At 34.8% G+C, this 15,429-nt stretch overlaps 1 protein-coding gene across 4 annotated transcripts in view; it reads left to right on the top strand.

The window, feature by feature from the left end:
* ITPRID2 (ITPR interacting domain containing 2) overlaps positions 1-13,915 on the top strand; it is a 38,841-nt gene extending 24,926 nt beyond the window's left edge. Inside the window, exons 12-18 of one of the 4 annotated variants that reach the window (XM_007965538.3) lie at positions 2,403-2,480; positions 2,558-2,685; positions 3,101-3,251; positions 4,394-4,459; positions 5,736-6,200; positions 11,639-11,756; positions 12,742-13,915. In XM_007965538.3, the coding sequence (XP_007963729.3) occupies positions 2,403-2,480; positions 2,558-2,685; positions 3,101-3,251; positions 4,394-4,459; positions 5,736-6,200; positions 11,639-11,743 (993 nt within the window). In that variant the 3' untranslated portion in view covers positions 11,744-11,756; positions 12,742-13,915. The remainder of the gene's footprint in view (positions 1-2,402; positions 2,481-2,557; positions 2,686-3,100; positions 3,252-4,393; positions 4,460-5,735; positions 6,201-11,638; positions 11,757-12,741) is intronic. The other 3 variants (XM_007965539.3, XM_007965541.3, XM_007965540.3) reach the window with 3 other exon arrangements.
* The last annotated feature ends 1,514 nt before the right edge of the window (positions 13,916-15,429 follow it).

Here is a 15,429-nt window from a genome sequence, read left to right on the forward strand (position 1 = left end):
CCTTCCTTTTCTATCTTCCCTTCTGTTTCAAGAGAGAAGCTGTAACTAATCCTGATCAAAGTCGATTTCTCTGCTCATAAGTCTGTTTCCTTTCCGAGAGGAGAGATTTTGCTTATTAAGTATCCTCCCATTTTTAGTCTACCATCCATTGTCTTTGTTTTAGGCTAGAATCTTTGTCAAGCCATTTCTATTATTAAAAAATCTTCCCTCTCAAAGTTCTTTCTCTCCTTTTCTCTGCTGTTTGAACATGTTGACTACCTTTTCCTTTTCCAAGTTTTCTCCCTGTTGGCTTCTGTGGCACCACGTTCTCCTGGTTCTGCTCGTAGCTCTCTGATAAGCTTTCCCCTTCACCTCCTGACCCTCGATGCTGTGCACAGAGTTAGTCTACTTCCACTGGACTCAGAGACTGGAACTACTCCAGACCAGAAAATAACAAATCAGGTAAAGTGTGAATTTGATTTAAAATGCTCTGTATGTCTTGTCACTCTTTTTTTTTTTTTTTTTTTTTTTTTTTTTGAGACAGAGTCTCTCTCTGTTGCCCAGGCTGCTGGAGTGCAGTGGCGTGATCTCCACTCACTGCAAGCTCCGCCTCCCGGGTTCATGCCATTCTCCTGCCTCAGCCTCCTGTGTAGCTGGGACTACAGGTGCCCGCCACCTCGCCCGGCTAATTTTTGTATTTTTAGTAGAGACGGGGTTTCACTGTGTTAGCCAGGGTGGTCTCGATCTCCTGACCTCATGATCCGCCCATCTTGGCCTTCCAAAGTGCTGGGATTACAGGCGTGAGCCACTGCGCCCGGCTGTCTTGTTACTTTTAAAGTCATTCTCAGATTTGTTAGTGGACTGGAAATAATTTTCCCAAAAAAGCTTTGAAAATAAGTAAGTTGTCTTCAGTTTTACCTTTTACGTTTTCGTGAACATTCTCTCTGAACAAATCATATTTGGACAATTGAAGAATTGAAGAAAATGACAATGTAATATAGTCATGAGAGCATTCAACAAGGAGTCAGGAGGCCTACAATGAATCTAATAAACCTCTTTTCGTGACATAGTAGACAGGGAGCCACTTGGAAAGTAAAAATCAAAGGTATAACTTCTCAAGTTATAATAAGATATACCTTCTCCTAACTAAGTTTTATCCTCATGACAATTGTCCCCTGTTTTCTGAATGGGGACAATTTCAGAATGTGGGTGTTTCTTGTTCTTCCTTACAAAATATAGTTCTGTCTGTGACGGAGATGTTTAACTTTGCAGTTGTAATTATGTCAAGCTGGGGATTTCCAGGGTCCTGTCCACCAGTACCGTGGTGCATCTTTCTTTCTAGGCCACCTTGTTCTTCTGCTCCAGCTGTAGTCTCTCTCTCCTGGATGTCCCAGCAATAACTCAGCTAATAAATCTCCCCATGCCAACCCTACCCCACACTAGTGGACAGATGCTTTCTATGATGTGGTCTCTGACTATCTCTCCAGCCTCATTCCTTAGCTGTGTGTTTCAGCCATCCTGGAGGACTGTGCACAGGGCTCTAAACAGTTGTGTGTTCTTAGATATCTGCACATGCTGTTTGTTTTGTTTTTTAATAAAAAGATGAAGTTTCTGTTTGTCGCCCACATGGAGTTCTGGAGACAGTGGTGTGATCACGGCTCCCTGCAGCCTTGAACTCCTGGGCTTAAGTAATCTTCCTGCCGTGGCCTCCCAAAGTGCTGGGACTGCAAGCCACTTTTCTTTTTTAACCTAGATCACCCAGCCTTTGCCTTTCTTTGCATAATCAAGCCCTACTTACTGTTAAGGCTCAGTTCAAGTAGTGTCACCACTTTTGGGAAAGTTCATGTAATATGAATTTTTGTGTGTCCATCATAGCACTCCTTCCACAGTATTATAATTTTTACAACATTTCCTTTATTTTACCTTACACTGTGAGAACACCTGAAGGCTGGGAATACCTTTTATGTTTTTATCTCACTGCCTACAATAGTGGCATATAGGAAATGCTCAGATGTCTAAGAAAGACGACGACGATTGCTTGCTACTCTCTCCAGAGAGTATAATAATCGCTATACTCTTATGATGATATTTGCAATGACTTTTACATTTTTGCATTTTGATTTTGTTTCTTTTTTTCACTTTTGCAAGGCAAGAGGGAAGTCCTGAAAGAAATAGATGTGAACTATGTATGTTCCTTCGCCTCCTCCTCCCACATAGATTGACTTATACCCGGAACAGCTAGCAGTAATAGATGTCATTGGGAACTGATTTCTTCTTTCCTGCTTACAATATGAAGGTTTTTTAGATCCTTTTGTCTTAACAAGAAAAATATGTAGGCCCCACATTCTGCCTTTTAACCCTTTAAGTGATTTGGAAGTATTCACTTTAACATTGATTTTAATCCTACTTTTACTTTTTTGAAGTACCCTATGATGAGAGGACCTGATCTTGCTGCTGCTCCATATAGTACTCAGAAATCGTCTGTTCTACCTCTTTATGAAGTAAGTTCTTACTTACATCTTTGTGTTTCAAAATAATTTGTAGAATTTAGAAGTAATTTTGTTTTATTGCATTCTAGAATACTTTTCAGGAGCTCCAGGTAATGAGGCGGAGCCTGAATTTGTTTAGAACACAAATGATGGATTTAGAATTGGCAATGCTGCGTCAGCAAACCATGGTTTATCATCATATGACTGAGGAGGAAAGGTAAAAGTTCATTTTGTCTTAGCACTCCTGAAAAAGCTTTTCATTCAAAGTCTTTTCAACTTATATTTTTAAAAATTAGGTTTTGATTTTACTGCTGTGTACCTTATATCCGTTTTGTGAACCAGTGTAGATAAAATTAGTCATAGATAGTGTTTTACTAAGTAAACTTGTGTGCCTTCAGTATCCTAAGGGTGGTTGTAACCAGTTTTCCAGTGTTTGAGATATTTGTGAGAGGATGGGGGAAGAAAGACCAATATCCTTGTGGATATACCTATTGTAGTTGATATTGTACTAATTATTATAGAACCTGAGATTTCTGTACCTTCTGTTAGCATATAGTAGTTGTTGAAAGATTTGTGATTAGGAATCTCCAAACTGCATTTTTCAAACTTTGTGCCCTTCACCATACCAATAGGTTTGAAGTTGATCAGCTCCAGAGTTTGAGAAATTCAGTCCGAATGGAACTTCAGGACCTGGAACTGCAGCTAGAGGAGCGCCTCCTGGGCCTGGAGGAGCAGCTTCGTGCTGTGCGCATGCCTTCACCCTTCCGCTCCTCTGCACTCATGGTATGCTACCTGGAGGGTGGTCGAAGTTTTCACCAAAGATTTATTTATAATGTTCTAATAATTTAGGACTTGTGCCTTCATTTCAAGTCATTTATTTTAATGGTATTAAAAGCATGCATACTGTTTAAGGAGCTTTCCCACAAACCAGTTGAATGTACAGTTTGTAATAATTGTCATAAATAGTATATTTAGAAATATGTTGAAATATTTTAATGATAAATTTTAATAATAGGAAAGAATAAGGGTTAATACGAAAGTTGAGCGTTTTTAAAGGAAAAATGATAGTCAATTAACATATGACTAATGTAAATTTTAATTGCTGCATGTAACTGTGGAGAACACAGATATGTATTTTGCTCAGTTTTTTTTTCTCTCTTGCCTTTAAATAAAAAGCGTTCCCTTTAAACTTTTTCTTTATTTTGGATTCTTTTCCATTTGTTTTTAAAGGAATCAAATGGTACCTGTATATTTTATTTTATATATATATATTTTTTTCCTAAATATATAGATGTATATCCAAGAGAATAAAAAGAAGTATCTTTTTGTACCACTTTTCATACTTCTAATGTTTCTTTCCATGACATTTGAACTTCAACAGTTGTATTCTTATTTTTGCAAATATCTTTGAAGTTGTAGAATATGTTGCTTTGAAATGTTGAAGTAGTGAATTATTATTCTTTACCTTAACAATGTATTTGATTTTGTTAAAAAGAAATGGCCTGAATATACACACATATACTTATGTGTGTATATACTACAAATGAAGTAGAATAAACATTTGTGTATAAGCTCACATATATGTATAGTATAGACTAAGAATGTTCTATATTGCTAATGAATGTACTTTTCAACATGATTTTGATTTATCATTCTGAGAAGTGTGTGTTGGTTACAGGGGAGAACTAGAACATCGTCTTTGTATATTGCATCAGTTTTAACTCACAATAATGCATTTTATGGGATCTGTGACACTTGAGGGTAACCTTTGTGACATAAAGGGATGCTTCCAGGCACTAATTAGCCAATTAATTTTATTTTGAAATTCTTGCAATTTGAAATTATATATATGTACATTATAATTATATATGCATGTATATATATATACACATACACACATATATATATTGTTCTTACCTTTTCAGGGAATGTGTGGCAGTAGAAGCGCTGATAACTTGTCATGCCCTTCTCCATTGAATGTAATGGAACCAGTAAGCTTCTTTCCTCTTAAATCACTGGGGAAGGGAATGATATAACATTTCACAGACACATAGTTTCCCTAGTTTAGATGAAATACATGTTTGTTTTAAATACATAATTTGATAAATTATAGTTGATTGGAAGTGACTTTCACCTTTGAAAGTCCATTGCTGTCTGAAGCCACTAGAAAGCCACCTTAATTGCAATAGTGATTTATCTTTCAGACTAAAGGAGGTAATGCACCATGTAAAGCATGTACAGTGGCTCATGCCTGTAATCCCAGCACTTTATTTAAGTGGCTGAGTTGGGAGGATTGCTTCAAGCCAGGAGTTTGAGACCAGCCTAGTCAACAAAATAAGACCCTTTCTCTACAGAAAATGTAAAAATTAGCCAGGCATGGTGATATGTGCCTGTAGTCCCAGGTACTCAGGAGGCTGAGGTGGGAGGATCGCTTGAGGCCAGGAGCTCAAGGCTACAGTGAGCTATGATTGTGCCAGTGCACTCCAGCCTGAGTGACACAGCAAGACCCTGCCGTTAAAAAATAATAGGCCAGGTATGGTGGCTCATGCCTGTAATCCCAGCACTTTGGGAGGCTGAGGCAGGTGGATCAACTGAGTTCAGGAGTTTAAGACCAGCCTGACCAACATGGTCATCTCTACTAAAAATGCAAAAATTAGCTGGGCATGGTGGCAGGCATCTGTAATCCCAGCTACTTGGGAGGCTGAGGCAGGAGACTCGCTTGAACCTAGGAGGTGGAGGTTGCAGTGAGCTGAGATCAAGCCATTGCACTCCAACCTGGGTGACAGTGAGACTTCATCTCAAAAAAAAAAAATTGATTTTTAATTTACACTTCAGGAGAAATGTGCTTTCACAGTATCATCCTGGGTTCTTTAGGTAGTTAGAGCTGTAACATGACCACGTTTTTAACAGAAATCTGACTTTATTGTGTTAGACAGATTGGTTCATTTGGGGGCAAAAGCACTATGAGTAACTATTTTTCACTAGTTACTCTTCCTTACAAGTGATTTGGACACCTTGGTGGTAACAAGTAAAATTTCATGCCACTATGTATTCTGTTTACCTGTTTTGTTGCTTCATCTCAATAGGAATTTACATTTTACTTACCATTTTTACAAATAAAATTGATTAGTTACTAAATTAATGGAATAGATTTATGTCTTTACAAATTACATGATTTTAGGCAGTAACAACAACCAGGACTTTAACCTTTTAAGCTACCAATCTTAATTCCAAGAGAGAAGAATAACATTTTTTTATGATCTCCAGGTCACTGAACTGATGCAGGAGCAGTCATACCTGAAGTCTGAATTGGGCCTGGGACTTGGAGAAATGGGATTTGAAATTCCTCCTGGAGAAAGCTCAGAATCTGTTTTTTCCCAAGCAACATCAGAATCATCTTCTGTATGTTCTGGTCCCTCTCATGCTAATAGAAGAACTGGAGTACCTTCTGCTGCCTCAGTGGGCAAACCCAAAACCCCATTAGTGGCAAGGAAGAAAGTATTCCGAGCATCGGTGGCTCTAACACCAACAGCTCCTTCTAGAACAGGCTCTGTGCAGACACCTCCAGATTTGGAAAGTTCTGAGGAAGTTGATGCAGCTGAAGAAGCCCCAGAAGTTGTAGGACCTAAATCTGAAGTGGAAGAAAGGCATGGAAAACTCCCATTAATGCCAGCTGCTGAGGAAATGCATAAAAATGTGGAGCAAGATGAGTTGCAGCAAGTCATACGGGAGGTGGGTAAAATCTGTGTTTAATTCATTTATTTGGAGGTATGTGTTAGAGGAGATTTTGTTTGAATATTAATTATTTACAGGATGTTCTTTTGATTCAGTGTATTCAATAATTTTCACAGAGCTGTTAAATTAGCTTTCCTATTGATCAAGTTTGTGCCAATTAAGATATATTTGTAATGGCATTTCTGCAAATTTCGTACTCTAATGTGAAATAATGACAGTTCTCCGTGTTCACTTTGGTGAAAAAGATGTGTGAAGGACTCAAACATACAACATACTCTTTGGACCTCTTGTTTCCACATCTACAAAATGAGGAATTACAGTTTAGATCTCTTCGAAGATTAAAAGCTGCATTTTATAGCCGGTCATGGTGGCATGTGCCTGTAGTCCCAGCTACTTGGGAGGCTAGGGCAGGAGAATCTCTTGAACCCGGGAGGTGGAGGTTGCAGTGAGCCAAGATCACGCCATTGCACTCCAGCCTGGGCAACAGAGCGAGACTCCATGCTTAAAAAAAAAAAAAGAGATACTGTATTTTATAATTTCAATTGATAGGAGAAAATGATTTTGTGATTTTAATAAGTATAAATAGATTGATTTGATTTGGTGTTTTTTGTTCAAAAATCAAAATATATTAAGAGAAGAGGGTTTGCCCTAAGTGATAGCAGCTTAAGAACTTGAAGAATTACCATAGTTACAGATGTCCAAAAGAACTGCAAAAGAATATTACATATGATTAGTAGTCAAAGTTCAAAGGTTGAGAAAATTAGTAAAATAAATGTTTTTTGCACTGAGATCGGGTAATAGGAAGGAATAGAATATATCGTTTAAACAGCTAAATGCAATTATCTCTGTTTACCTGTAGTATTCTGTGGATTAAATTGTACATAAGCAAATGTGAAATTTGCCATATATGCAGTTTTCTAATATTTCATTTATGTTGAAACAAATCACATTTCAAAACAAGCATTTTGGCAGAAGACTTCATGTCTGTAATTTATTTTCATGATATGGCTCTACCAACTAAATGTTTAAAAGGTCTTAATTCTATAAATTTATTTTTCCTACAAATGTAATTATTTTTGTAAGTTGGTTGTGGCTGCCTAATGTTTAGCAAACTCAGCATTCACCCTACTCAGTCCGGTGTGTCTACGATTAATAATCCATTCCTGTTTACATGTTTTATATCAAAGATCAGTTTTCGAGTGAAATTATGTAATTATTCTTCTCCACACTACATTTGCTAACTGAGGAAGCGGGTTTTAAGGTAACTTTTTTTTTTCTAGAAATGTGATATCTTTGTTCCCCTTAGCTTGCTTTGGTATGAAAGTTTTCTTTGAAAACTTTATATTGCTCTTTTAGTATAAATACTCCATTCAATGCACACTTGAATCCTCATTTTTAGAATTTTAATGGTGTGATACGTCCTGTAGGTGATTTCCTAAGAATAAAGTATTCATTTCAGACTAGAACATTGATTCTTTGGCTTATAAGACATAGCATAGAGAAAATTTAGTTATTCCCATTAGGCTGCCTTGGTCCTAGAGAATTAATCATTTAAAAGAACCTCTCATTAAATATGGAAGACTTTATAATTTGCAGACACTTAAACTGACATGCAAGGCAAATGTTCAAAGAATTTTTCAGAATTTATTTAAACCATTAATTAGAAACTACTTAGTTCTGAATTTGGCATTGTCTTGAGGAAGTTGGGTTTAACATTTATTCTTTTACTCCCTACAAAGGACCTACCCAGCAAAATATGTATAGATCAAACAAGGCGTAAGAGGAGTATTGTTGTACTTAAGAAAACAAATTATTTTGAAGTACTTTAAAAGCACATTTAATAGATAAATTAGTTTAATGCCAGTTATAATTTAAAAAGTAATTTATGTTAATATTCTCTTAGTTACAATAGTTTTCTGTTTATAAAGTATTTAAAATTTAGGTTGGTTTTTATTCCATTCATTCAAATTGGTAAACTTTTTACCTAAAAACATATTCTGCTAAATTCCAATTTTTTTTGAATCTTGGTGTACAGCTACCAAGAAAATTAAATTAGATTCTGTCTTCCTAGCAGATCTGAGCCCCTAATCCCATTAACAAAGCCACCATTCAGGAAGGCAAGATTTAATCTTGGGTTGAACAGTTTTGCAGGTGAGGATTAAGCATGTTTGGCAGGCACTTCCAGGAAAGTTTTCTTACTGCATTCATGGATGCATGAAAACAATGGTATCTGTCAGGCCTTTGTTTCTTTCATTGTACCATTAAGTGAGTTTTTAAAAAGAGCATTTTCATCATTTATAATGTGTTAATACAGTAGAATTCTTTTTTTGAAGGACAGCATTGAAAGTCTTTGCAGACAAATATTTAATACACTCATTACATAGCTAAACTTTTGTCATGTTAAAGATACCTCTTTTCTGCATGTGCATTATAGTAGGAAAAAAGTACACACTGTCTTAAAATTTGCCCACGTCATCTGTGATGTATGTGATCAGTGGTCTGAAACTGTTTGCAGTTACTTTAAAAATGCATAAATGTGTGTAAATTAAAAGATTACTTAATAGGATGAATGAATACATGCCCACAGAAGCCAATTCAGCAAAATTAAATGTCAAAGAGTAAACATAGATTGCTTTGTGTTTAGAGAGTTCTTTGTTAATTACAGTTCATAGCCTTGGTTCATGCCTTTTGGGATCTTTATTAGAGCACATCTGACATGTTTTACCCATGTATTTTGATAAATACACAGCTTGCTCATGTGTTCTTATGGAAATTTCTTTTAGTGATCACTTGTTGTAATAGCTGCCACCTAGTAGGCACTCAATAGATGCATAATAAGTGAATGCGTTCCCCCTTACTTAAGACTCGAAGTCAATCTTTTTGTATTGTCAATAAGCATGCCTTTCTCAATCTCAGGTAGTCTGTATTTAGCCTGCATTTTTTTGGAAATTGTGCTCATAAAGGTAATTTTACGATCCATCCCAGGGGATTTTCCTCAATTCTAATCCTTCTAACCTCTCCATAGCATGAGAGACTTTAGAACTAAATTATTTGTCCATACATTTATTCCTTCAATAAATTATTAAAGACATTGTATCATTTTCAGGGCCATTTTATTTATAGTTTCCTTGTTTTTCTGCTTTGTCTTCCTTTCTGTATCTAATACTGTCTCTTGCCCTTGAGCTTTCTCACTCTCTCCTTGATTCATTCATTCAGACACTTAACTGAGTTCTTACTGTATGCTGAGATACACTGATAAATGAGACCTGACCTGCTGGCTGAAGGAGCTCACAGTACACCTTCCATCTGACCTCACCCTTCCTATTCTGATTCCCTTCTGCTCTCTAGAGGGAACTGTCTTGGCAGTCAGACTCCATTATAATCTCCTCTCATTTGAGACCATCTTGCTACAGAGTTTTCTATCTCCACTGTCATCTGAAATTGTTCTTTCTTTGTTGTGGCATACCACGTAAAAGCTGCCATTCTGTGAGAATTCTAGCCCACACTAGTCTCTCATTTACTAGATTTTTTTCTGTTATTATGTCATTAATGAATTAATAAATTATTTTTCCTTTAGTATTTTATGAAACCGAACAGGTGTGGTGGCTCACGCCTGTAATCCCAGCACTTTGGGAGGCCAAGGCGAGCGGATCACCTGAGGTCATGAGTTCAAGACCAGCCTGGCCAACATGACGAAACCCCATCTTTACTAAAAATACAAAAATTAGCCAGGTGTGGTGGTAATCCCAGCTACTTGGGAGGCTGAGGCAGGAGAATTACTTGAACCTGGGAGGCAGAGGTTGCAGTAAGCCGAGATTGCACCGCTACACTCCGGTCTGGGTGACACAGCAAGACTCTATCTCAAAAATAAGATATTTTATGAAACAGTGTTCATTTTGTGTCCATTGAGATTATATCATGCTTGATGGTAGAGATTCTTTTATATTTTACTCCAATCATGCCGGTACTCCCAAAAAAGTTTGACACACATTTCTGGTTTGTCAGGAATATAGTTTGGCTAGTTTGTTTTTTGAGTGGTGAAGAACAATGAGATACAATAAAATGGCCGTATTGCATTGATAGCAGGACTGGAAAGACTATGTTCATTGTTTTGTGAATATAGATTTGCAGCGGTTGTAATTCAGTGTATTGTATTTCTATTTATATTCTGTGACTAAGAGATTCTGGTTTTTATAATATGTGTATCCAACACATACTTGTTTGAAAAGTAAATCTGAAGTGCTATGTGCTTCAGAATCTTTTGATGATGTTTAAAGTTTAGAAATATTGATAAAAGGTAAAGTGAAAAGCTTACAGTATTTAAATATATTCCAGTACAGATGGTTGGTAGCTAAGGAGTGTTTTGTTTCTTTAAATAGCTACGTATAAATCTATTGTGTACCAGTTTTGCATGATAGACTAATACAGGGCTATTTTTGGAAAGATAACAGTTAAGATGTGTTTGAGATGTACTTAGGAACATTTTAGGAAATAAATCAATTTGGCTGACAGGAAACTGGAAATGTAGAATTTTTAAAAGCTTGTCGAGAGTATCTCGAGTGCTTATTTGGGAACACATTATCACTTTATTTCAGGAAATACACATTTATAGCTTTCACAAAGGGCTATTTAAAAGTGATGCTGTATCATTAGAGAGAAAAGGTGGAGATAGGCAAATGTAAGTGTTTGGACATCTGGAGAAGAAAGTCCTGATGGAATTGTCATTGCCTCAGGTCTAGTTGCCTTTTCCAACAATAAAATGAAATGTATATCCTCATACCCTATATGTATATGGGAAACAAAAGCTTAGACGGGTGGCAATGATACCATGAAACTAAAGAAAAAGTTATTTTTTTAGAGTTTATGATTGTTTTGAGGATGTTTTTTATGTTTTAAAATAAATTGTACTAAATGATAATTTCTTCTTCCCATTTAAAATGTGTGTGTTAGGTTAGAACAATATGCCTTTAGATACCTCGCTGTCAGTTGGCATAAACAGGCAGTATACTTGTATATTATTTTGCCTCTAAAGGATTTTCTCAGCAATGAGAGCACTTATGTCTCTGCTGATTACCTTACAAAGTTAGATAATACTAAAAACATTTAAGAAGTCCTTCCAGATTATTTTTTTGACATGAGGTGAAGTATTTACTAGAAGTTTTTAAATTATGAAATAACATTTTCTAATGTCCTCACTTTATGAATTGTGATATTTGTAATCTACTTAGCTGAATGATTCTAGACCAGTCCTCGGAGTCTGATCTGGGTTGTATGATAGATGGACTCGATTCCCCACTCCCTCTCTATTGCAGGGAGATTCACATGAAGGTGAAATTAAGAAATTGAATCTCTGTTTGGTTTTTTTTTCCCAAAACAGGAAAAAATAGATTACATTCGTATTGGTAAATTTTTGTTTTACTGTTTTTCCAATGTAGATTAAAGAGTCTATCGTTGGGGAAATCAGACGGGAAATTGTAAGTGGACTTTTGGCAGCAGTATCTTCAAGTAAAGCATCTAATTCTAAGCAAGATAATCATTAAACGGAAATTATAGGTAAATTTTTCTGAATTTCTTTGTTGAGCTAAATGTAAATAGTAATTGGCATTTTATTCTTTGTTTTGTTAGTACACAGGTTGGTACACAGTTGGTCCTCTAGTTAAATTTTGAGTTTTAGAATGTATGTATGTATGTAATATGTTATTTTACAGTGTGAAAATTTCACACAAGCCTATTTGAAGCATAAGTCAAATCCCATAATACGAATCTCCAAGGAATTACTTCTATTGGGTCATTTTACTGAAATTTCATTATAGTAATAAATCCTGGAATTGGACCTTCAAACCTGAATCTTACTTTGATTATAATGGTATTTCAGATATATATTTTTAAAGAACAAGATTTTGTGAATTAATCACAACTTCTAAGTATCTTTCCTAATTATTTTTATCTTTTAAAGAAAAATATCCTGTAGATTCATTTCTAATCATAATTTATTTTAAAAAACTGTTGTATGTGTCTGTCTTAGTAAAACGAATTACTTTCACTTTATCTCATAGCTCTAATTACATTAAAAAATTTTTTTGTAGAGATGGGGTCTTGCTATGTTGCCCATGGTAGTCTTAAACTCCTAGTCTCAAGCGATCCTCCTGCTTTAGCCCTAATTTCATTTTATATAATATATATTAATAATACTTTTTGGTGAATGCAAAAGGAAATTATACAGTTGAATAGAATAGAACTAAAAATATTCATTGAATAAAACATGAGAAACAAATGTAATTTGAAAAGTATAATATACAATTTCAGATGTAGGAAATTGGAAAATATTTTAATAAATTATGTCACAAAGCAATTAATAGGAATTATCTTTTTAAAGCCACGGATAAAAGAATTAACTCTCAGGAAGATGTATAGAGATTACAGGATAATCATGTTTCTAGGTATATATATTTGCATAAAATTCTCATCCCCCTTTAAAGAAGCTTTTAATAATAGTATTTGAAAGAGGTTTAAAACTGACTTCTCTTTCTTTTTTAAGGTTGGCATGGATCCTATTAGCTGTGTAATACTGGAATTATCAATGATATGCACTGGTGGAGGTGTTACTTGTGCTTTAGAAGATACTTGCTGCTGAGCTGGGCTACTGTATACAGTGTACAATGTGTATTTCTTCAGCCGTATATTTTTTAAAAAACGTACATAGAATCAGGCACTTTGCTATTTCTTTTCTAAACTATCAAAAACTCTAGCAGTTTGAAAAGCCTAATATTTATTTGTATGTCAATATTTTTCATTTGATTCCCTATTAGAATTAATTATAAAACTTGAAAACTTCCAGACTTATCCAACTTATAGATAACATATTTCTTCAGACTAGCTTCTTAAAACACTGACCTCTATGAGGTATTTACTGTGCAATAATAACTGATTCATTTTTTGAGAGCTTGAAGCAACCAATGATTTTTCCCTCCACTGCTGTTAATTAATGTCACTTCCAAGAAGAAAAACTGTTCTGTTGTAAAAAATATAGTTGCTCTTAATTCTTGAGAGGTTACTAATAGCAGTAGGATAGAATTATATGAGGTTACCTATAACTACTTAATGTTCTTACACTGTAAGCCTTGTTGCTTTACCCAAGACAAATGTAATTTTATCATGGCTTATGTAGTATTTTTCTTTTGGAAATGTGCCTTATGTTAAACACTATGTACTTTTACTTTCTTCATTGTCCAGACTTCTTTATTAGATGAAGATGTTTCTTTTTCTGTCTTTTAAACTAAATAGAGTATCATCCAAATAATGCGGTCTATGACTTGAATGAATAGAAATGAATAAGCTGGTGTTTTTTCAAAATGGAAGTAATTTAGATTTGTTCTCCTCATACATAAAATGATTTTAGTTCAGTTTTAACCAGTGAAAACTTTGTTTTTATGAAAAAAAGGAAAATGGTTTCCTATTTGGTTTTATATGTGTTAAATAAATGTGTAAAGTAACCACCAAATGTTATTAGAATTATTCTTCTAGCATTTATACTTTTTTCAACTCCTATTTTGTTTCTTTGTGTGTGATATTTTAATCAAAAGTGGTTGAGTTGTTAACAGTGTTCTTTGAAAGAATTTCTAAAAGGCTTATAAATGTTTGAAATATCACACAAAGGCTGATTTCTAAAAAATATGTATATTAAAACAATAAAGTATTTATTTTGCCTAAAATGTTTTTAGTGGTTTCTTAAACTGCAACATGAAGATTTTGAATTAGATTTGATAGGTAACAAATGAGGTCCAAAAGAATTGCAGCATGTAACCCAATAGGGTGATACTCTCTTTTCCTAGGGAAGTGTCTATGATGCTCTAAAAAAACAATGCTTTAAAAAATGCTGTTTAACACTAGACCACCCTGGAGAGAGGGCATGATTGAGGCCTCTTTGGCTCATCTAGTTCTGTGGTCATAGTAATTACCATCCGAGGACAAATAAAACTTTTTAAAACTATGCTATTAAACTACAAAGAATAGATATTAAAATACTATTTAACTCTTTGTTCAATAACAGCAGTAATAACACCTATCAACCAAATGCCCCATATTAATAGAAGTATAGTAATCAATTTTAACTATTTAGTTTTGGAGTCACTTTTAGTTAATTTTTGACAATACAAGATACCCAGATTTTGATAATCGAAATTAGAAATATAACAGTTGCAATAACAGGCGGAGACAATGAGCAAATTACCTACATAGTATATGAATGAAATAAGAGGAGTCTCAACAACTGTCAAGAGTTGTATGTTCCTTCTCTCCATTTTATTGTGTACTAAACATTTGAAAGCTATCATGTTCAAGCCACCGTGCTAGCTGTTATGTGGAAATGAAAAATGAAAGGGTCCGAAAAAAAGACAAAGTCAAGGCATCTTTTAATTTATGGATACATTTAGAAGTGTCAACAAATAAGTAAAATAATTTGAGAGACTATAGCCTGGGGTGGTCAGAGAAGCCTACCAAGGAGATGCGATTTGAGTAAAGTCTTAAAGTAATCAAGAACATTAGCAAAAATTACCAAGAATACATAGATTGAGTTTGAAATACCATGTACATGATGATGAAAGCAATTTTTTTTTAAATGCCAACTTCATAGTTTGTGCGTATTGTGCTAAGAACTTGCACAAAGCATAGAAGAGGAAGAATCTTGAAATGGTGATTTTGATGCTTGGAGTTGCTGTGAATGATATACCATGAGAAAAACAGGCAGATTTTCAAGTACATTTCAGATTTGAAGTACATTTGAAAAATTCTCAGATATGAAGTATACTTCTTTCCTCTAAATACATTCAGTTGAATTTCATACATTTAAAAGTAGAATATTTGCTCAACTGGCTATCTTCAACCTTTTCAGAGGAAAATGAGAATGCAGTAAAGTGTATATAAAAGAATGTAAAGAGAAAGTAAGTTTGGGCAGTTTCTGGAGAAATGCTCTGTTGCCCATGTTCTTCACCTGTACAAATGGGAGTTTGGTCTTAGGGAAGGAATTAAGCAAAATGAAGTGTATGTTCTTCTAGAATTTTTCCTCTCTTGGAAAGAAGGAAATTATAGCACTTCTAGGAAGTGGGAAGAGGAAACATCCTATCACCTTTTAACTGAAGCTGAGGTTCTACGCTTTTAAGCATGACTTAGAGTTACTTATGAATATTGAAAACATTTAATTAGCACTTATTCTAATTGCATTCTAAAT

Source organism: Chlorocebus sabaeus, chromosome 10 (assembly GCF_047675955.1).
Source record: "Chlorocebus sabaeus isolate Y175 chromosome 10, mChlSab1.0.hap1, whole genome shotgun sequence".
NCBI classification, from domain to species: Eukaryota; Metazoa; Chordata; class Mammalia; order Primates; family Cercopithecidae; genus Chlorocebus; species Chlorocebus sabaeus.